The following is a 22,245-nucleotide window of genomic DNA, read 5'->3' as shown; positions in this document are numbered from 1 at the left end:
AGATCCTGAGGTTCCTGATCTTTATTTGCTCATTAGGAGATGCCATTGAAAATTAATTCCATCCTTTCCCTGGCCCCCAAATTCTTGGTTTCAGTGCAAAAAGTGAGTTTGGCTTAGAATTGTATGCAAGGAAAATCAACATCTGTGTCAGGCTTGCCAGGCATGTGCGCAGTGCGGGTCCAAACTTTCGTTTTGATGCTCAGCCTCAGTGGTTTCCACTCTTTTTTTTTTTTCTCACTCAAACCTGTTGTTTCAGTTCACACCAGCTGAGTTTTGTTTTGAGTTTGTAGGGGTTAGAACAAACCCTGGAAATTCAAATGCAAAGTTCCACCGGAACAGCTGCTGTTCTCTCTTTAGGTCCAAACTGCGTTACCACCTAAGGATGATTTGAGCATTTTAGCTCCTGAAAGTTAGGACTTTGCTTGTGACAGGTATGGAGGAAGATGCTTAGTGTGTGGGAGTGGGAATTGATAAGAAATGCATGCTTTGTAGATTCAGCGTAGCTGAGCATTGGTTTAGGTTTCAATGGAGCCTTTGACATCAGACAGTTTGGGTTCTCATTATAATATGCAAGTGATTATGGCCAAAATTCCAACCAAGGTGGCCAAATTCAGGCTGAATGGCCAGATTCAGACTTCTGTTGGTCTCTAGATCCATTCCACTTAAAAAGTTATCTTTTTCTATTAATGCATAACTGATAGTGAAAAACTTTCTGTTGATTTCCCTGGTGGGATCAGGACAAAAAGTCATAATACATAGGAAAGAGGAAATAAATTTTTGATTGTTGAGCTCTGTTTGTTATTTTATGTTGATAGTACATACACCTTGAGGATATAGTGACTAACTGAAACTGAAAATCTGAGTGAAAAGTACCTAGAATTCTTGAATAGAAAAGAGATAACTTGTCAAAACAAGCCCTGTGCAATACAGATTTCCATGGGAGAAAAGAATGCCTAGAGAACGCACAACTGGAGTACTGTGTATGTGATGTTAATTGCTGTGGGTGCTGATTGCTTGCTAATTTCAACAGATATTGTGAGCGCTCAAAACTGGGGTATGAAGTGCTGGCAGTCGCTTTCTCTGCCTGACAATCATGTAAAAGAATAATTTGTGATCGGAATTACAGATACAGCTGTAAGATTATAGGCACGAACAACTTTATCTCTTCACCCCTTCTGGTTATTTTTTTTTTTTATGCCTACAGTACTTAACTGAGGACTGAAAATAATTGGATCGGAACATAGGGATGGAGGTATCCCAAGTGGAGGTCAGCGGTACTGTAGCAGTATGTTAAGATGCTGTCGTATCACAAAGCAAATCACTGCAGCAAGCAACTGTAAAATCTGCCGGAGTGCCAGCTTGTTGTGACTCAGTCCCTGGCACACGAACAGCCCATTGGTTGTTCCTAGTGTCAGTGGTGAGTATCCTTAAGCTACATGTTTGTGCTCCTGCCCGTGCCTACTCTGCCAGCTGTTCAGCGGCAGTGCCTGCTGGCACGCTCCGTAGCAGCCTACGCAGCAGAGGGGAAGCGTTCGCTTCTGCTCTCCAGGCTTGTTTTTATACTAGCAAGCATTTCTCTCTCATTGCTTGGTGCTAGCCTTGCTTTGCAGTGTAACTCGTATTCCCTTGTACCTCAAACAAGCCACTGAAACTCCTGGTTAATTCCCACAACGTGCCTACCGCCGTCTGATTTATGTGTGCGCACGTGCGCTGCGGGAGCACCTTGAGGCCCCGTCGTGCAGCTGTGCCAAAACCAGGCAGCGAGGAGGCGTCCTGGCTGCTGTCCCCGGCCTCGCTGTGCTCTGTGGGGAAACTGAGGAGGCAAAGTGACAGTCGCTCGCCCGGGTCACACTAGGTGAATTGTGGAGCTGGAAGGAGAACCTGGGTGGCCTGGACTTTTCACCAGTTGCCGCCTCCTTCCCAAACCCCAGGTGTCATCTGAACATTCGGCTTCCATATTGCAGCCTTACTTGGCTTCCCCCCTCTGGAAGCACAGGGATCGTTCGAGCCTCTGTGGTGCAATGACCTGCTTTTTTCTGTGTCTTTCCAGTTAGGCTCACCATGAAGAACAAAGCGCCTAGGCATAGCTGAAGCTCCTCGCAGTGATTAAAATTGCACTGCGCCTACAGCAAATGGCATGAGAGCGTTTCAAGGACTGCTCAGTCATGAACCGTTCCCTGCAGCTGTGCCCAAAAGAAGTTTATTTAAAACTTGTGTTCCTATTTCAGTTTTCTGAGAGAGGAGCATTCAGGCTCTTTTAAACTCTGCCCAACAGAAACTGAATTAAATCTTACTGACATCTGTCGTCTTATTATTTTAGAATCGATTAAAAGCTTGTTTACTGTTATGTGGGCTGCTCTGGACTTTCAAGTATGTGATACTTTGAATTATTTAAGATTGTGTTGGAACAGTTACCTATTTACTTCTCTATTGCTAGCAAATTCCAGAAAAGGCTAAGCGGGGTAAAAAAGGCCTGTGTTTATTCAGGCAAAAACTCTGCAAGTCCCACCGTTGCCACACAGGAAGGTCTGTCCTAAAACCAATTTAAAATTTGGGGCTGTGAGCCTATGCCTTCTGTTTTGTTACTGCTGAGGTTAACGAGTCAAGGGTCAGGGCATTAATCAGTGACTGTGGTGCAGAAAAGAGTTGCTAAACTTGTGAAGTATGAGCTTGCTGTCATGGGAACAGAGTGGGAAAGGCAGCCCTTGGGAAGAGCCACCCTTACCAAGCCGCGGGTAAGGGCATCTCTGCCTGGAGCACTGGTTTAGTGCTGATTTACATCTCTGTGTGCGTGTGAACTCTGCATTTAATCTTCATTTTTACGGGTTTTCCTGTATCCTTTAACAAGTCGGTAGCCTGCTAGAGTGTGTTACCTAAAAATGAAGGTCAGTCCTCAAATGCCTAATTATTGTTGCTTGATCTGAATGGTGAGAAAGTACCAAGTAGTCAGGGTGAACTCCACAGCCCCAGAGCTTCTGAGATGTTATCTTAGCCCAGCAGTAACTGAAGCTCTAAATCCTCCTTTACTCAGTGCACTGACAAGTTTCCTTTAGCACAAACAACCCTTAATTAAGCTCCTTTAAGAAAGGAGCTGTTAGCAGCGCATACAGCTTTTACAGTGTGGTTCTGAGACACGACACTGGAAGGAGCTGAGCAGATGTAATGCCTATCAATTTGTTATTAACTACAAGAGGGGACTGCTTCACGCAGATTCTCCCTTTCTTTCATGCACTCGGACAGCCTGACTTCTTGATTTACTTTTTTTCGTGTTTAATTTGTGATCAAAATGGTAAGATGCTGCTTTTGGAAAGAGATCTATCTAAATAAAGATACTATTATTTATTTCTTCAGAATACACAAATCAAATTTCATGTTCTCATTCAAAGCAGAGACACTCTTCTCCTGGGTATCACCAGTCAACAGGGAAAGCTATTGCACTTTAATATAATTCCTGAACCATTAATCACACTGACTATAGTTTTGCAAGAAGGGAAGCTTTAGTTGCTTACAGTCTGATCTTTAAACTTGAGCCATTTATTTACTGTGCATCCTCATTCCTTCCTTAAGACCTTCAGAAAAGAAAAATGTAAGGGGATACTGGTTCCTTTTCTCATTTAAGTACACAAACACTGTTTTCAGAGCTTTTTTCTGTGCCAAAAGCAAGGGCAAAAGGTGTGACAGAAGTAATGTAATGTGTCCAAACTAGATTCTGGTTGTAATTTGGAAGCATTCGGTACTGGCATCTGTTCTGTAGTCCTGAAGCAAGTATGGATGCCCCCTAGCACAAGTCAGAGGAACCTGGCAATTGCTTTAATTCATCCCATAGTCTCTGCAGCTCCCAGGGACCCGGGCACAACGCAAAGATAACTGGGGTCTCGCCGCACCCCGCCTCAGCTTGCTGCGTTCGGCTGCTGCTTTGCTACCCTAACTCGCCCATCTCCCTTCTCTCCAAGTAGTGCAGACTTACTCTTCTCCTTTCAAATGAATATCAAAGGTAGCGATAGATGTTATTCAATGTTACCTCTGCAGATATCGTGAGCATATGAGATAAATAACGCTACCCTCTGTGTTATGGCTATTCTAGTTTATCCTCAGAAATCCAGTTTGGCTAAAATGGTTGCACGTATTACTGAGGGACTTGCAGTACCAGATGTAGGATTCAGTTACTCTGCACTGTAAGACAGTCTATTGCTTGCATTAAAAAATCCCAAAACATTCATTTCAGTTATTGCTTGGTGGCAAAAACAGCGATCGGATGCCTATTGCTGATGGTAAACACGTACGGTCCCTGACATTTTGGCCAGACTATTCCTAGCCTGTATTTTTCTAACTTCTTACCCTTTGGTGGCTAAATTGTATTGGTAGTGCATTTGCAGATTATTTTTACTTAATTTTAAGATCTGTTTCTAATTTTCAAAAAATAATTAGAACTTGCACCAGAAAATCAGACTTATTTCAATCTGTTATTTTTCACTGGCAGTCTCCTAACCTATTTCCTTCCTCAAGGGACTTAAATATTTGAACTTCTAAATACACAGATAGGCAGTTTTTCTCCTTCTATTTCTTTTCTTTTTAAGGGATTTTTTTTTTTTGGTGCCTGTGAGGCTTGAGCCCTGGAGGTTTTGAGCTTCTTTCATCCTCCAAAACGTCAGCAATTTCAAAGAAGTGGGTTCCTGCACACTTCTTTTTACATGCTCTATAGTACTCTTCAAACTTGACTTGCAAGCTCTTTCTCTGCAGGTGAGAAGGGAGTGCGGGCAGGGGACACGCTTATACCTTAGGCGCTCTGGCTGAAGCAGTCACCAGGAAGGAAAACACCTCAGCACAAGCAACCTGTGCCTAGTCCAAATGAATAACACAGCTTCTTGCTTCTCCACCCTCCTCTTGTGGCCTCCCCCTGAAGTTTGCCAAGTAGCAAATTCATGCAGCTGAGAGCCAGCCTTAGGATGTCTTAGCTTTCTGTTCTTGTGGTGGAAAGAGATATTAGAAACCATCAGACAAACCCAGCTATGTCAAGTCCAATTCTGTTGCAGTCTGTGATGTACACACTGCAAGGACTCTCGGCCTCCAGCTAACCCAGCTTCTTTCTGGGTTTCACGCTACCAGGCGACAGCTGGAGATTGGTAATAGCTTGTGTGTGTGGGTCTAGCACATCTCTTCATTTAGACCAGAAGATGATGGGGGGTAATGGGAAATAAATCCTATTCCTGGTAACCAAGCCCAGCAGTGGTAATGAAGAGGCCAGCAATTGAAAGGAGAGGAGTGTAATTAGGAGTGCTACAAAAGACAGCTGGGCCGAATGACCAGATCAGTGTGGAGAAGGGAACAAGGCAGAGAAGCGGGTACGTGCTGGGGGCAAGAGCGGGAGACGTGTATGAGCTGGGAAAGTGGTACGTGTAAGGGGGGAATGCAGGAAAGGGGGTGAAGAGATGAGAATGAAGTGGGGCAAGGCCAAGTAGGGTGTGCAAAAACCTTTGACCTTAAAGCATTAAAACAATTTAAAATGTGTCAAAAGTTTTCTTTTTTTTCTATGGGTGTGTGCAGCATATTATTTTCTTAGAGGGAGCAAAGGTGCTTCCCATGTTAACATGAACAAAGAGTTTCAAGCAAATGTCCTCTTAGATTTGTGTGATCTATTCTGGGAAAAATACATGGCTGTGTTTAAAACAAAAATATCTGTGTGCAACAAAAATATCCATTTATTCTTTTTTAATTGCTTATTATGATATTGAGGAATTGTCACTTTATTCTTTTGGTGTGATTTCCTTATTTTATAGTCTGTGAGGGGTGCAGCTGTTGCACTACTCTTATTTTAATGGTATGAATAAGAGCATGAGTGTAACGTAATTAGAGAATATTGCTTGGCAGTTCAAGAAAGGATTTTCTAAACATTTTTCTTTGGGAGATGACCTGGACCTGTACCCATCCAAGGAAAAAAACCCCTTATAATCATGACTAAAATCTCCTTCCCAAATTTTGAGCCCTTAAGGCATTAGGGGAAAAAAAAAAAAATCCATCAACTATTCCTGGGCAATCCTCAGAAGATCAGTTTTTTCACATTCTTAAGGTGCAATCCGTAGTTTTTGGATGTAAAAGCTGTTGGTGAACCTTAATTGAAGTCTGCACAGTAATAACCTACAGGCAAGATTCTGCAAAGCATGAAGATACATTGTTTGAATTTCTTGGAGCTTGGAGTAATCTTTACGGCTATAGATAGATGAATTTAATCATCTTCAATTTAAGTATCCTAAAGCGTATTTAAGGCAGGTTTAATTAAACGGAATCCATAATCAGTTATTGTTCTTTCCCTGCTCCCCCTTAAATTTTCAAGTCTTTTTCAATGGAACATTAATTACCCTGTCAAATCTTTCAGTAATATGCAAAAAGTTTCTATTAAAAGTAAAAAAAAGCCAGGATTATATTAAGAGAAACTGCTCCTTTTTTTGTGAGTTAAAAAAAAAAAAAGCACGACCACTTAAAGAACAGGGTGAAAGAATTTCTAGGACTTAATTTCGAAGAAAATTTAGCAGTTGTGGAAAGGATGAAAGTAGCAACCTGGAATGTGTATTTTCTTTTCTTAGGTACATTTAGGCAATAATGTTTTATGTAGAAGAAATCTGGGATTTTCTTTCTCTTTGTTTTTGTTCCCTTCCCCCCTTCTCCCAATATGTTTCTTGTAATCCCATGGCAATAAAATAAATACAGGATCTAGATGCAATTCTCTTATGCTAAACTGGAATGAAATGCACAATTCTTGCTCTGCTTCATGTTGCTTTATCCTTTGAAGCGTACAAGAAGCAAATTTGGAAGCTAATGTTTCATGAGAGCTTGTGGTTCCCAGGCTATCAAAGTGTGTATCATCTTGTCTCGGGTGGTGCTACCGAGTGTGACAGATGTACTACAATTTCCCTACCGCAAATAGGAATGTTTATTTTACTTACAGGATGCTAATTGCTTAGCTGTCGTATTTTGCAAAGCTGTGTGAAGAGGAGGAGGAGGAGGAGGAGGGAAGACTTGGAAGAAAGGAAAAATCAAACCATAGTTTGGGGGCTGTCAGAGGAGTGGATGTTATATGTGGGAGGTAAAGGCGTAGGGAGAAGGAGTGACATTTACTGAACTTATTGCTCAGGCTCCTTGTAGTTCAGATGTGCCTACTGATGGTATTTGTAGAGTAGCCCATGTGTGAAAGAGGAAAAATATGACCTTATACTTGAAAAGGAAAAAATAATCTCTACTCTCCATTCTGTCTAAATAAAAAAAACATGTTTAGTAATTAAGAGTAGTTCTTTGTACCTTTAGAACTGTCAAATGTGTCACATACAGAGGCTACATCAATGAAGGACATATATCGGAAGTGTTTAATGCCAATAAGAAAAGCCTGTCAAAAAGGTCTTTTAGCTATTGACTGCTACGATAAGCTGAATGCCGTACGGCTCAGTTGCACAGTTCTCTGACTTGAAACATCATCAGCTATCCTGCGTGAGTGTAATATCTAAAACTAAACATACTGTAGAAGACTCCTGATATAAGGCTCCACGGAGAGTGAGCCTACCTGCTCTTTATTTACTCTTTGAATTTTTGGTGGGTGAAATGAGCCAGGCAGCACTTTGAGCATGTTGTTGTTTACATCAGTGAAAGAAATAAAAATATTTGATGGCTAAATTTCATGCTATTAAAGCTCCCAAAGGCTAACTACTGTGAAGAAGATAATGTAATATTTAGTCGTCAGGTTTGGGATTAGTGGATTAGGATGCATGGTTTGTAAAAATCAGCACTTGTCACATCTATGTGAGTCCCATGAGCTATAACCATCTCTATTGTTCCAGTCATTTTCAATTTTGTTTCTTACTCTGCAGAATTTCCCAGGAGATGTGACGGGTCAGTAGCAGGCCAAAGAAGGACTTCAGACCTAATCTAATCAATATTGTGACAAACGTAATGAAAGAAGCTATGTCACCTTGGAATCCCAGTACATTTTATCAGCTCTGCTCCTAATGGGATGTGACAGCGGGGTTGATCTGTGTCTCCTTAGGATAGGAGAGAAGTTGTGCGAGGGCTTGTGCAAGGATGGCTGTGTGACAAAGGGTAATCTAACTCCATGACGATCGCATCTAAAGGTTGAAACTGGAGGTCCTTACTACACATCAAGTACTTATTTTAATACTTTTCATTTTCAAGTGAACTGTTTATGCATTGATTACGTTCTCAGCTCCTCTAACAGGTCATCTATATTAAAAGAGATGGTAACTTTTTCTGTTTCAGTGGGAAGGTTCTGGCATCTGGTTTCACAGATTAGAAAGCAGTAGTCATTGGCTCTATACTTATTCCAAGCAAAGCACTTTCACGCCAGTCCTCAGAAATTCAAAATTGTAAAACCATTACACTTTTCTGCAATTGCATACAGCTAGATCGCTTGTTCTGGTAGTACGCGACATTTCTATGAGACTGAAGTCAATGACTCTTACTTCTCTCTTCTTGTAATTTGCTCCTTTAGTACTTCTTTATTCTAAATTTAGCTGCTACCTTGGTAGTCTTCACGGATACATTCTGGTGTGCAGTCTCAAATTTTTGTGCCGTTCTAGTTTTGAGGTGGCAGCTTTGCTAAAGATTGTTTTTTATGATAACCTCATTTTCTGTGGTCAGGATTGTATATACCATTACTAAACTTGACAGTTTCTGTCCTTAATTCTAATCATTCTAGTTCCTCTGCCCAGCTAGGTTCACTGAGACGACCCCCCCCCCCCACCCCTCCTTGTTTTGACTTATCCTGGCTGTTGACTTTATAGTTTCTCCATTCTTAAGTGTTGCCCACGTACTCTGATGCTAACTCTACCAGGTTATTCTCAAGGCATTCGCTTGCTCTGTCCCTTTACTCTTAACTTTCCACCTCAGGATGAATGGTAATTACTGTCAAAAGGTTCTCATGCATAGAAATCCTGTGAACATGTAGACTATCCTTTGGATACCTGGAAACTTGCAGAGATATTGCTATTATAACTATCAATGTTGGTCGGGAAGCTCTGGTATCTTATTCCTTTTCCTTGGGAAGATAATCTTTGAAGTCTCTTGTGACAATTTACCAGTTTATTCTCTGCACATAATATTTCAACATGAAAAATTATATTGCTTGTCCTTCTAATTTAAAAGCAAGCTGTTACTGAATCTCATTTTCAATTGTTGAAGTTTTCTATATAAGGATTTCCATAAATTGCCTTGATATGTAAATAGCAGAGCAAAGCTGCCTTATACTTTTTACTAATCCTGCAATTACATTCCGTAGAGCCTTTTCACTTTCCTTAATATGAAACTAAACCCTCCTCTCCCCTACTCCTTTACATAACCAAAGCACCAAGAATTATGGACATGGCAGCTAAATCCAGCTTTTAAATCCCAGGCATAGTAGCTATGTGCTATGTGCTATTACCGCTCACTGTTTCTTTCTAATAAGCTGTAAGCAGCGCAATATCTTATTAGTTAATTTGAGAATCGTTTCTCAAGGGATTGGACAGCTTATGTAGATCAGGTCCCTACCAATCCACTTAAAGCTTAAATTCACCAGACTGAGAAGCTCGGTGAGGGATTGGATCTTATTTTCTGCAGCAGAAATATTCGTTTCCCTGTGAAGTACCAGGATAGCATTTTTGATCTAGCAGAAGCTGTACTGAAAGCACCCCAAACCATGTTTTACTGGAGATGTTAAATGCCACGTATCAGAATGCAAGAGCTCTCACTTTCTAACTGTTTTTATTTGTAATATACCAAAACCTGCTTTTTTTTTTGATGTTACAGAAAATATTTCTTTTTTAATTCTGTTGCATAAGCTAACGGGAAGCGTATTTTGTTGCAATTCAAATGCCCTGTTACCCTTGACATTCCACTGTTGTTATTGCTCTTTGTTTAATTAACTAACTTGAGAAAAAAGAAAGGGGACTGAGAATGAAATCTTTGAGACAAAATACCCATCTTTGACTCAAATACCTGAAACTCGATTATTGATGTTCTGGGAAGCACCACTTGAGTTTGGGATGGGCTGACCCCGCAAGGCAAATTCAAACATCCCTGGAAAGCTGAACTTTGATTCCTTGTTTAGGGCTTCTCAATGTACTGCAGCACATTAAACCTGCCTGCACAATACTGAAACAATCTCACTTGGTGAATAATTATTCAAATCGCTGTTTCTGTCTTTTCTGGTATTCCACTCAAGAGGGAAAAACAAAATTCATGTACCACAATTACATGAAATATCAAGTTCTCTTTCCATTTATCCATAAGAGTTGTATAAAGCCACCACGACGTAATCTTCCTTACAGATCATATCAGTTCATTACAAACCATCGAAGTATGACATAACACACAGAATAACCAGTGAATTTATAAACCACATGACAATTTTAAATGCGCTTTCTCTGTAACATAATGTTAAATTCCTTTGACTAAATCACGCGTGGCTAGATGGCTCCCGATGGCTGAACCCTGCCATCACTGCAGGAGCAGTACCCTGCACAGAGGTACTCTCACCGTAGTTTGCCGGGAGGCGTAGATGCCTCCTAAAACACCACCAGCACATGGGAACAGAGAGTATAGAGCACAGCACTGTGCAAACTTACCGGGGTCTCAAGAACCATGTCTCCTTGCGGCTGGGGCACCCTGCGTGCCAGAGTTTGTCCCTGCTTTACACTGCCACGGAAGCAAAGAGCTGCTTCATCGCTCCTCTTTCACATCTACTCTCAGGCAAATCGTGCTGGGGACTGCGGTGAGCCCTGTGTTTTCCATTACAATTATACCCCAGAAAAACTGAAAGTGCTACGGAAGGTAGCGCACGAGAGGAAATTCTGAGTCTCAGCTTCCACTACGTAGGCGTCATGTGCTGGGCTGCTGGTAGTGACTGGGAACTTCCATTCCTGTCCTTCAGCTGTAGCGAAACCAAGGCTGTTTTGCTGTTTTCTCTATCTATAGGGTTATAGGAATTGACATGGTAGTTAAGACTAGTGTACAGCTGTTGTGAAGGAAAGGAAGTAGGGTTTGGGCAGGCATTTCTAACTGGCTGCTTTCTTACATCGTTGCTGCTAAAACTTCTCCAAAATTCTGGTGTTGGTTTGGTGTGATTTTAGAGCAGCATCTCTCAAATGTCTCACTCGAATTGGTTACCTTTTTTTGGAAAATATAAAATTCCTACAGAGCTACCTGGAAATTGTTTACAATATTTTCTCTGGAAGTCTGACAGCTAGGAACCAACACTCTGGAATTAAACTTGCTGACATATTTTTTTTTTTTTAAATCAGTTTTCATTTGAGCATTCTTTGTACTTGATTTCTGCACAGTAATGCCCACAGTATACCAAACATTCTTCAGAAGCTCGCTTAAATCATACAGGAAAAAATACTTGACAAATAAAATAATAAGGAAGATGGAATTCTCTCTATTCCATAGATGTCTACAGTGTGAAATCTTCTAAGCAGAGGCAAATCAGAAAATAGCAAAAGGAATTTTCTATGTAGGTAATGTTATTTTATAGTTAATGAAGGCAGCGAGTCACTGGTGAGGTGATTTTTTTGTTTGTATTGGGTTTTGTATAAAGGTATAGAAATTTAACTCAGGACGTGGAAATAAGGAGACTGGGGAAACTGGACAACTGGCAGATGAATTGAGGAAGAAAGCTGAAAGGTGATGGCAGAAGATGATGACATAGCTTCATCGAAATAGAGCTGGCATTTCCATAGAGGAAATGGGGAGGAATAGTTTAGAAAGAGAAGCAAACAAGATAGGGATGTGATTATATGCTAGTAGAATACATTTAATTTAATCTTGCATGGGGCATGGTGTCTTAGATGAATGATAGGAGTGGATGAGAGGGACGTGACTGTTACAAGTGCCATGTGTGTTCAGGTGAGACCTGAGGAGTGGATGTTGAAGTGGATGACTGAGAAGCACATAATGAGTCCCTTAACCAGAGGCTTTTCTGAAGTGAAGGAAGGAAAGGATGGTGTGTATGGAGGGGAGAGTAAGGGGGGGGTTTTGAAAGCAAATATCAACAATATTGAATTTGACGATCAACTGCTGCCACTGTTCAGTGTCCTTGCCTGTATCTCCTAGTGCACAACTGGGCTTCACATACTTCCAAGATTCATCCTTCTGCACCTGCTTACAGAGTCTTCTAATGTCTGAACTAATTTTTATTCAAGTGTAGGGCTGCCCAGTGTGAGTTCTGAACAACATAAATCTCTAACTATAAATTATCCCACACCAGTGCTTTCAAATAAAAAAAGAAACTTTTACGTAAGAATCAAAAAGTAAAATAATACTTACTTTGCATTTCTTTACAGCAGCATTGCACAGTGGTTCTGCCATCCAGCCTTTCCCAGTGGGTGGACTTCCAGCTATTTCACTCTATGATTCTTGTCATGTGTCTTGCCTCCTTCCCCTTAAAACAAGGGGTGCAACGGATTACTATTCAGAACACAGGTATTCTCCACTGAAAATGCATTGTAGTATCAGAATAAGATTTGGCATGCATAGTTTTAGAGAGGGGATGGTCATAAGGGGGAGGAAATAGCACAAATTATATATTACAAATAAAGGGAAAAAGGCAGAATTTTAAACACTAGGTGCCAAAAGAAGGGCAATAGGAAAGGAGCTGGAGAAGCCCCCACCTCAGTCCCCCCAAAACAGCAGTGTCTTAATAATCATTAAGAAGCAATATCTAGTAAAATATCAATAATATTTACAGTGCTAAATTGACAGGTTATTAAACTGCATGCTGAAAACTCTTTACCAAAAACCCTGGAATTTAGGATTATATTCCTTAGTGAAGTTGTGGTGATAGAAGAATAATAAATCTTTTCTTCTTGAGAAGTATTATGGCAGCATAAAGGAAAGTGACAGCGCAATAATATATCATCAGAATGATGGATAAATCATTAACTATATATGTTTAATATCCACTAAACTGTCTTAAAAATGACATAAAAATAAGATAGAGAAACTGGCAACCATTCTGTTGACAGATAAGATAAAATGGACTGCAGAAAATCCACATTTGAGCTGTTCCCAGACACATTGTAGTAATGATAAACACAGAGGTAATTCACCACAGACCTTCAAAACAGCCTCTTGTAGGTTTTAGTAGGACTTGGGTTTTTTCAGTTTTTCTGTATGGGAAATTCACTGTTGCTGCATTACTAAGCTGAACTTTATGTTGTGATTAGTAGCACTGAGTTGGGTTGCTCCCCATTGCAGGAGCAAAAAAGCAAACTCCCGTTGAGTTGCAGGTTTTTGTAGTTTCAAGGCTTTTTTTTTTTAGTATTGCTTTCCTAAATGTGAAATTAAAATAGAGCTGTGAGCATGCGGGCTGGCACCAGCCACGCGGGTCTGTTACGGCTGAAGGTCTTTTCCTTCAGTGATGGCACTAACCTGAGTTAATCTTCTCTGAGCAGGAGTTTCTTTAGCACCGAGACTACCTTTTTCAAACTTGATTTACTCGCTGGAATTAAATATTGGGGGAGCTTGACAGACAAGTCGAATAAACACACAAAACTCATTTCCCATGAAAGTCAGACTAAAAAATAACACTTGTACAAAAAATGGTATGTGACTAAACGTGTAAATATCTTATAATATTTCACATCAAGTCAGTTAACAGTGAGTTATGAGAGCGATAATGATTTCACGGTCATAAAGAATTAAGGACTAAATCTTTGTATACTTGTACCTTCAAGTCTGAATTTTCCAAAGTGATTCAATGTCATCAGCAAATTTTGTTTTCAGTTAGCGCTTGATCAATCTCTTATTTTAAATTAACTTCTGAAAAACTTCTAGTGCTCCTGTGGTCTCAATTAATCTATGGGTTATTTTAGATCAAAGAAACCTGTTTTCAAAGCAAAATCTGATTTCTTTGATTTTCATTATACAAACAGGAGGAAATATAGGAAATATAAGCAAGAAACATGAAAAATGCAATTTTGAGTTGGATGTACATTGTTCTGTTACTTTCATATGATACAAAGGTTTTTTTCATGTTAGTAATGTCAATGAAGAAATGCTGCTTCACTTCCATGTTACCAGCTGCAAAGTTTGCCTGGAACTGTAGTGAAAACATGGGGGATTGTAGTTTGCTTGTTCTTAAAGTCAATAAATACGTTCCTGATTCAGGAGGCCGTCTCCAATGACTTTAACAATGCAGATGACTTCTGTAAGAAATAATTGAAACACCTTCTGGCAGGCCTTCCAAGCTCTGCTGCGGATGCTGTCAGAACCTGGTGCAACAGGAGCATACGACTGTATTTAGATTATTAGTAATCAAAGTTAGTGGGAAGCCAGCTATGTTTGTGTAGCTTCCTCATAAAGATCTCTTTTTTCAGTAAAGCCTGAAGTGCTCTAATACCAAAGGTACTGACTTCCTATTGTAGGGTACCTCCTTTTGTTTTTCCTGTCTACTTGTGAGGATGACAAATAAGTCTAGTGCGGGACATACGTCATCGTGCCTGAGAATCAGAGAAAGCCTCTTAATGCCATAGCCTAAATGTGATCCACATGCATTTACCAGGCAAAATTTGCCTTGACCTTCAGCATTAGCAAGATCTTTTGTAGTTGTTGTTGTAGTTTGACCTTTTGTAGTTGCTGCATTATGAGTTAGGCGTACGCACGGGTGCCATCAACGCTTACTCTGTCACTTCTTATTCTGCTTCTCGCAACCACATGTCACACTTGAAAAGCCTGAATGGGCTCGGCTTTGGCAGAAGGTGGATGTGCCCGTATAGGGTTAAACTAGGCTGCAACTTCAAAAAAACCTGCAGGCGGTCAGCTTCCCTTTTTGTAAAGAGAGCAGCTTCCTGCTGGCGCTGGTGTTGCAATATACCACTGTGTGTAGAAAGTGGAAACCCCCATCCCCCTCAAAATTTTATGTAGTGGAACCTACAGCAAGAGTAAAAACATGATGGCATGTTTATTTTTGGAGAAGTGGGAAACTACTGTGGGAGTAAAAAGTTCTCATGGGGTTTTTTTCACCATCCACCCCGGTACTTGTATATAGTGGTTTGGAGGAAAAGACCAAAAAAGCCAATAAAATCCCAAAGCAATCGCTGAATTTTGGGGGATGTTTTTGCAGAACTTGGTATTAGAGAATATATACTTAGTATTAGAGAATACAGCAGTGATGTCTCTTCTGCTGCATCTTCCTTGTTGAGATATTATAATATTAAAATAATGCCCCAAATACAGTTTTCACGTGTATAAGTGCTGTTCATTTTTGAATGCAAACAGTTGCGATTTTTTTCCTAATATAGAAGACCCATATATGCTGCAGACTTAAAATTATGAGCACTATACTTCCCAAGAAAGCTGTAAGAGTGCTGTTGAACAAAAGATGCATCTTACGTGGGTAGATTGTGATTAATATTTCTAATTGTGAACACAGACATGGTTGGCTTTTGTCATTGGAAGTCACTGACTTTGGAAGGAGATGCTTTTTATTCCTCCATCTTTTTGACACATGACAATTGGCTCCAAGTGTTTGGCAACAGAGTCCGTTTCTGAATGTTACTAATGTGGTTTAGTTTTGATGGGGTATTATCTCTCAGCAATGCCAAGGTTGCTGCAGCATATGAATATGGATTTCTTTTTCTTTTTCTGTACCTGCATAGCGCCTGTATTTTGACTTGCAATTCATTATGACACTCAAAGTTATCTCGGTGTCTCCTCTCGCTTGGTACTGGTTTCATCAGTGCCACTGACCCTGCTGCTAGCAAAATGGAACTTGAGAAGAGATGGATGGGAAATCCAGAGAGTTTAACAGGTTTTTATTTCCAATTAGTTGAGAACTGTGAGCAGTTGGATATATTGTTTGCCTGGTAAGAAGCTGTCACAGCGTGGGTTCTTGGAAGTCCAGCAGGTTGACTGGCACCTGAGAGATGGTGTAGTCTTGGAAAATGGTGCTGAGACCTTTCCGGCTGGCTGCCTCCTGGCGCTATTTGCTCTGTTTTAGTCCTGGGCCACAGACGAGTAACCTCAGCGGTGTCAGCACTGTGGTGCCGATGGAGAAGTTAGGCTTATCCGGCACCCTGCTGCATCTGCAGTATTTCCAAGACACTGGAGACGCTGCTGATGTGCTGCTGCAGGACCCTCTGGCAGAGCCACATGTAGTGACTGCTTTGAGGAAACATTGACTTAGAACAGGGAGCTGTTACTGGGTTTTCATTGCTTTTTGCCAAAAGGGAGGAGATGCTGGTCATGAGAGAGGAAACGCTGAGCAGCGTGGTCTGATAGGAGATGGGTAGCGACTTGGCCTGGAAAAGGTGGTTATTAATCCATTAATCTTTTACTCTGCTCTAAGAAGGGATTTGCAAAGATTGCAGGAGCTAAACATTTTTTGATGTTGAAACTTTTATTTTGAACGTAAACTTGGAATAGTTAAAAGTAAAAAAGAATAGTAATAATTTTTCATTATGTGGGATTTTTTACATTTCTTTTTATTTGCAATCATTTATTGAGTAGAGAAGATTTTGAGGAAATAGTTCTTGAAACTGTTTTTCATAAATTGTGAATAAAACTGTGGTCCCTTTGTGTTTTATTTAAAGTAGGAAAGAGGAAGTACTCCAAAAAAAGACCGAGAATATCATTGCATGACGACTGATTTGTGGCTTTCTGAAAATTGTCTTCGATCGCCTAATGCAACTTGTTGTTTAAGAGGTGTAGGTGAGGAAGAGAAACTTTGTGCTTGAAACCAGCTTCTGTATTTGAAAGAAAGCCTCTTATTTTTCTGATAATCATAACATGGAAATGTTGTTGTTATGGAAATGAGAATGGAAACTAGGTTTGATTATATTTGTCAGTTGAACTTTGAAAATACAGTAAACCTAGAAATGTACCAGGAAAAATATAGATGATGACCAATACTATCTTAAGTTTTTCCTTTAAAATGGGGGTGTGTTTCCCTTTGGCTGTCCCTGTACACTGCTCGTGGGTTAATGGCTAGCAAAGGGAGCAAACATTCATAATTCCATACGAGTGCCTAAGAGCACATCTTCACTGTGTAGTGGAGAATCACGCAGATACCCCAGGCTGTGCCGCTTTGAGTCGCTGCCCGCGTGCAGCGCGGATCAGTGCTGTCGGAAGCACTCGCTCACGTGTGGAAGCAGTACAGCAGCATTAGCCCGGTATCGTGCCAAGGCTTTACACCAGAGAGTGGGACGTAGGTCTGTAGAACTAATTGCAACATTTAGACCCTTTAAAAATGGAAAAAACATACTGGACAAAACTCACTTCTACAGTTAGTTTATATGCACGTAAGAGGATGGAGCGATCCTACTTCTATTGCTGGTGCTTTGGAAAGTGACCCTGGGATGTTGTATTTTAACCTCAGGCTTTATCTATACTCTAATTTCCTGCAAAAAGCTTCTCTTAGCCTCCCAATCCTTGATCCTCCCTGTGATGCCTGTTCAATTACATACTCAATTTCTAAAAACATGAGGAGACACAGACCAAAATAAAATGCCGTCTTCCCTGCTGATTTCACTGCGAGCTCTTCTCTTTTGTTGTGAAGCAAAGACGCTGCGGATTACATAATCCCCATAGCTTTTTCTGCAGTTTATTTGAAGATCATCAATGCCATCTATATCAATATGACAAGAATGGCTTTATTACAGTGACAATACTTCTCAGAAGGACATCATGTAAAACAGAGATGCGGACCTTAGGCCACAACCCGCGTGGTCCCATCGCTGCCAGTGCCTGTCGGGTCTGAGCCAAGCACAGCAGTGCTACAAATCATAACTAGACAGATGCTGTTTGTGGAGAGCTTTTAGGGTGGCAATAAATGTTTTGGCCACCCGAGTAGGGAACAGCTGTGTGCTATCGATGGCAGAGTTTGGCAGTGCTGCAAAGACTACAATCCCCAAGCGTTGTAACAGATCATAGCAGAGCGTTGGTCCTGTACAAAGAAACACACTATTTTGCTACCCATTATAATTATAGAACATACTGTAAGGCGTATATGCATGCTGACAGTTTAGCTATATGCAGGTACTATAAATCTGATTTAAAACAATGTAGTTTGGGGAATGTCTGAAGACCCAAGTTGGGACTAAGTCCATTTTCTGGTTCTGCTCTAGATTCCTTTGTGAGCGGTGTGTTAGCTCCCTTGTCTCTCCTTTGGTATCACGTGGCTATATTGGCACTGACTTCTTATTTTTCTGAAGCATTCTTGGAGAAATGGAAGGCGGAATATATACTTTTCCATTTCTTAATTCAAGTTTCGTCTCCACCCGTGTCCTAATGAAGACTTTTATTTCAGTACTTAAGACTGGAAATGGGCAACTAATTGGCAAGGCTGTAGTACGCCTTAGTGTTTCATTGTGTAGAACGCTATGATGCTGAGTACGGGGCTTAAATTACTGGTACTAAGTCTGCTGCTTTTTTTGTTTAAAAGCATTTCTATTTGCAAGTCAGAAGGGGAAATTCTGGCTGTAGAATTGCCGTGCACTTTTCAGGAAATAGGCTATTTACTGGGGATTTCCTCGGTGAAGCAGATTGCTTGGCATGGGCTCAACGTTTGCAAGTTTTGAGCCAAATTTTCAGCGGCCTACCTCCATTCCTGGACCCTATCTCCATTTTTGATCATCTTTCTTAGCGCAAATATTTGTACTCAGATCACGCTGGAATATTGATTTTTCTCCAAAACCAAGTGTCGTCACTGGTAAATGACTTTATATTTGCATTAATGATGACCTGTCCTTTGTCTCTTACTAAACCCTCTCCAGTTGAAGAGTTGTGTTAAAGTGTAGGGGTTTTTTGTTTTGGTTTGTCTTATTGTGGGGGCTGTATTTTGCTCTGTTTATGTTCAGATGGTTCTCTATAGCTTGACTGTTCAATGAGAGTAGTCGGTGTATGAGCTGATGCTTTCAGCTTCTATTTGTTGCTGCAGTCATATGTTTTATGATGTGTCCCAGAATAGAATGAGGATCCTCCAAAGAGCATGAGACCTCAGGCGGTCCCCACATGTGACCAAAGCAGAAGCTGTGGAAAGAGTAACTATCCTTAATTCTGAAAGGAAAAACCTAGAAGCTGAAGTGAAAAAATCCAACCTGGAAAGCACCAAACAATTTCTCACATAAACCTTCAGCATTTTTCTTGTTTACAGGCAACTCCAAGCTCTTTGATCTCAAAGTGGTTCGTACAGTCACAATATGAGAATGGTTATAAAAGGTGTTTGAAAGTGATAATGTGGGAGAAGGTGAACAGGTTTGAGAAGCAGGCTGTATTCCAGGAAAAAAAGGTGACATGAAAGAGGGTGCCAGAATACTTCTGGAAAGAAGCAGGGCTGGTGTTGCAGCCAAGATGTGCTTCATTGGATTGAAGTGAAAAGGAAGCGAAGAAAAACTTGGACTTTGCACACATTATGTAGCCATAAAAAGCAGGGCATATGTTAAGAGTTTGAATTTCTGTGCTAATAAAATATTGCTGTTATGGCAATGCAGGCTTACAAAGTAAGCGTGGATTGGGAACTTGAGGATCTGGGCTGAGGGCCAGCAGAGAGCAAACTCTGCTCTAGCATGAATCACGGCATTGTTGTTTTTCTTAGTGACAGGTTTTTCTGGTAGATGCAAAAGGCCACTCTATGGAAGATTGACTTGAATGAACGAATGAAGCTTGCTGTGACAAACGAGACCAACAAAAAAGGAAAAAAAAAAAAAGGCACAGCTTGGTCACTGTTCCACCACGCTCTACAGAAAATACACCAGGAAAGCCTCAGCCGATGGATTCTCATCTTATGGCTGTGTGCTATGTACAGGAGAAAGAGTACGATTCTTGTGTATCAGGATAAGGTGGTGAAAGAAAATGTGAGGCACTTGGCTTCAGAATACTGAGGGGGTTATTTTGTTGGTCATATCCTTCCTTTTCTGAGCACTTGCCTGAGCATATTTTGCACGTGTGTGCTTTGGCATTCCTTTGTCATGTAATTCTGGTAGAAGCATCCCCTGCCTCCTATAGGTTATATTTCTGGATGGAGTTTTCTTCACTAAAGCTCAGGCTGCGTTTACTACTTTGGATTGCTTTAGTATCCCACGCTGTATTGTGGTGCTTTTACCTACCTATGTATGTATTGATTTAAAACAGTGAGTGTTAGGCTGTGTTCTAGTGCTTTAGGAGTGAAACATCACGCAGAGTGAAAAAACAGAACTGGAAACTCTGTGTCCCACCGTAATACACCCCTCATTAGGCTGGATAAAAGTATGGGAAAAGCACTGGAAACCAATGCTGTGGTGAGCACAGTCTGCAGCTCGCGCGAACTACATCACGCGGTGCAGCATCGTTTGTAATACGTAGCTGGTTTGGGGTATTGAGAAGTTACTGATTCCTACCCATTGGACAGGGTGTTCTGTTTGAATCAATGCCTCACCTTTAAATTAGTTTAATGGAAGTTTTATTTCTAATATTTAAAAGTATAATAGATACTTTCACAGGCTACTGCAGACAGCTTAGGGATTTTTTTGACAAATTCTAAGAGGTAATTCAGAAAAGTTATCTTCAAAAAAACCCAAAGAAAAACCAACAGTTAGTTGCCTTTCCTTCAGGCAACTCTGCATCTCTTTACCCTCCTTTTCTCATAACCCGCAGGTGTCAGGGTAGCGTATGATTTGAGGCTGAGACTTTCTCACAACAGAAATGTCTCCCTTCTATTTTACAGTTTGAAAAACTGTCAGCGTATGTTTGTTTCTTCGAAAAACTCCTCATTAGCACCACAAGCTTGCTGTGATGAGGAAAACGTGGACAAGAAAGACACCCTTGAGAGTTACAGAAATGAGACCGTCATCGCTGCAAAGAGACACAGAAAAAAAATATCACTAGTGGGTGTTGAAAATTATTAAGACCTGTACTTCCGAGTTCCTCCTCTGTTGTAGCAATTAGTTTATGCATCAGTTGCCTGCACCTGTTAGCAGTTCTTTGCATTTAGGTTTTTCCACTGTGCAAAGTAATACTTTCTTGGGTTTGTTTTTTGTTGTTTTGCTTTATTTCATTTTCTTTTATCTTCTTTTATTTTTGGACATATTTTCCCTGCCACTGATGATATGTGAGGTGCAAGTCAGGTGTGGCGAGCACTTGGATACCCAGGTGTGGTTTTCCCAACAGCAGGAACCCAAAGGAAAGGCTCCCCAGGGCTGGGCCAGCTGCTGGTGTGCCTGCTGCAGCACTGCAGGCCCCCTCTGTGCGGATACACCCCTCCTGCCCTTCCATCCTTCGGTTTTACATTTTGCTCAAGACTATCAGCCTCAGTCTGGCAGTTACATGGGGAAGTTCAGAGCTGAACACGCACCCCAGTAGCTGCCACTGAGCTTGTCTAGCAAAGCATAACATCTATCAGGAGAAAGACATGGGTAAATGTGACATGAGCAAACACAGGCTGAACTGATCAGGAATAAAGGGAAGAAATGCAGTTTCTCTCCCACCTGATTAGGCATTTATTTTAATAAGTCCATGTGATTTATTTTCATAAGTCCACGTGTTGGTTTGTGCTTGGTATTTTAGCCTGAGGTTTATGGCAGTGGGATGTGTGTTTTGTCACACTGCTTCGAAAGCCAGCATTGGTATTTAGCAGAAATTTAACCTCATCAGCTAATTCCAGTGGCCGCGATGAACTGGCCACCAAAATGCATCGCCTGAGTTATTAATGCATGAGCTGATGTACCAGGTGTATTATATAGTTCCGGCCACTGCTGCAGTCTCTGGAAAGCATCAGGGCATAAAGCATATCCAAATGCCAAATTTCATAAGAGTAAACTTCAAAGTCCCCATTAGAAATGATATTTTATTTTAACTTTTAGGTCCAAGAAGGTGACAGTGTGCTGAGATCTCAGCTGGATTATTTAATTCCATTAAAATCATTATGCCAGCTGAAAATGAGTCTTAGTGCCATACAAGGCAATGTATGGAAATAGATGACATTGGAGCCGTGTCCCATGTTCACGTCTGCCACAGAACTGCGGTCTGATTCTCACTCAGGCATGGGGAACATGTCGCCATGAAAAGGCACAGAGAAATTTAGCTCTCTGTCAGCAGTCTGGTGTGGTAATTCATGGAAAGTCCAGTCTGAGAGCCCTAGAAGGATCCTCATCTACTGTTGCGCCCTCAGAGCAGCAGGTCATGTAGGCCAAGCGTCATGTTGTTCTAACACCCCTGCTTTGCAGAGTCCAGGTGGCAGCTGCCGTATACCCAAGCGGCTAAGAGACGCTTTGCCCGTGGTGCCCCGCTCAC

The 22,245-nt window shown here is 41.0% G+C and overlaps 1 protein-coding gene across 3 annotated transcripts in view; it reads right to left on the bottom strand.

Annotated features, from left to right (window-relative positions):
• The window catches only part of RASGEF1A (RasGEF domain family member 1A), a 176,631-nt gene that overhangs the window by 42,660 nt on the left and 111,726 nt on the right, over nucleotides 1–22,245 (bottom strand). For 2 of the 3 annotated variants that reach the window (XM_064464872.1, XM_064464869.1), the window contains exon 2: nucleotides 12,307–12,421. In XM_064464872.1, coding sequence (XP_064320942.1) covers nucleotides 12,307–12,348 — 42 coding nt within the window. In that variant the 5' untranslated portion in view covers nucleotides 12,349–12,421. Of the gene's footprint in view, nucleotides 1–10,607; nucleotides 10,774–12,306; nucleotides 12,422–22,245 lie in introns of those variants that run through there. The other variant, XM_064464871.1, reaches the window with a different exon arrangement.

The sequence above is a fragment of the Phalacrocorax carbo genome, chromosome 13 (genome assembly GCF_963921805.1).
Source record: "Phalacrocorax carbo chromosome 13, bPhaCar2.1, whole genome shotgun sequence".
NCBI classification, from domain to species: Eukaryota; Metazoa; Chordata; class Aves; order Suliformes; family Phalacrocoracidae; genus Phalacrocorax; species Phalacrocorax carbo.
This window is presented reverse-complemented; position numbering and strand designations above follow the sequence as displayed.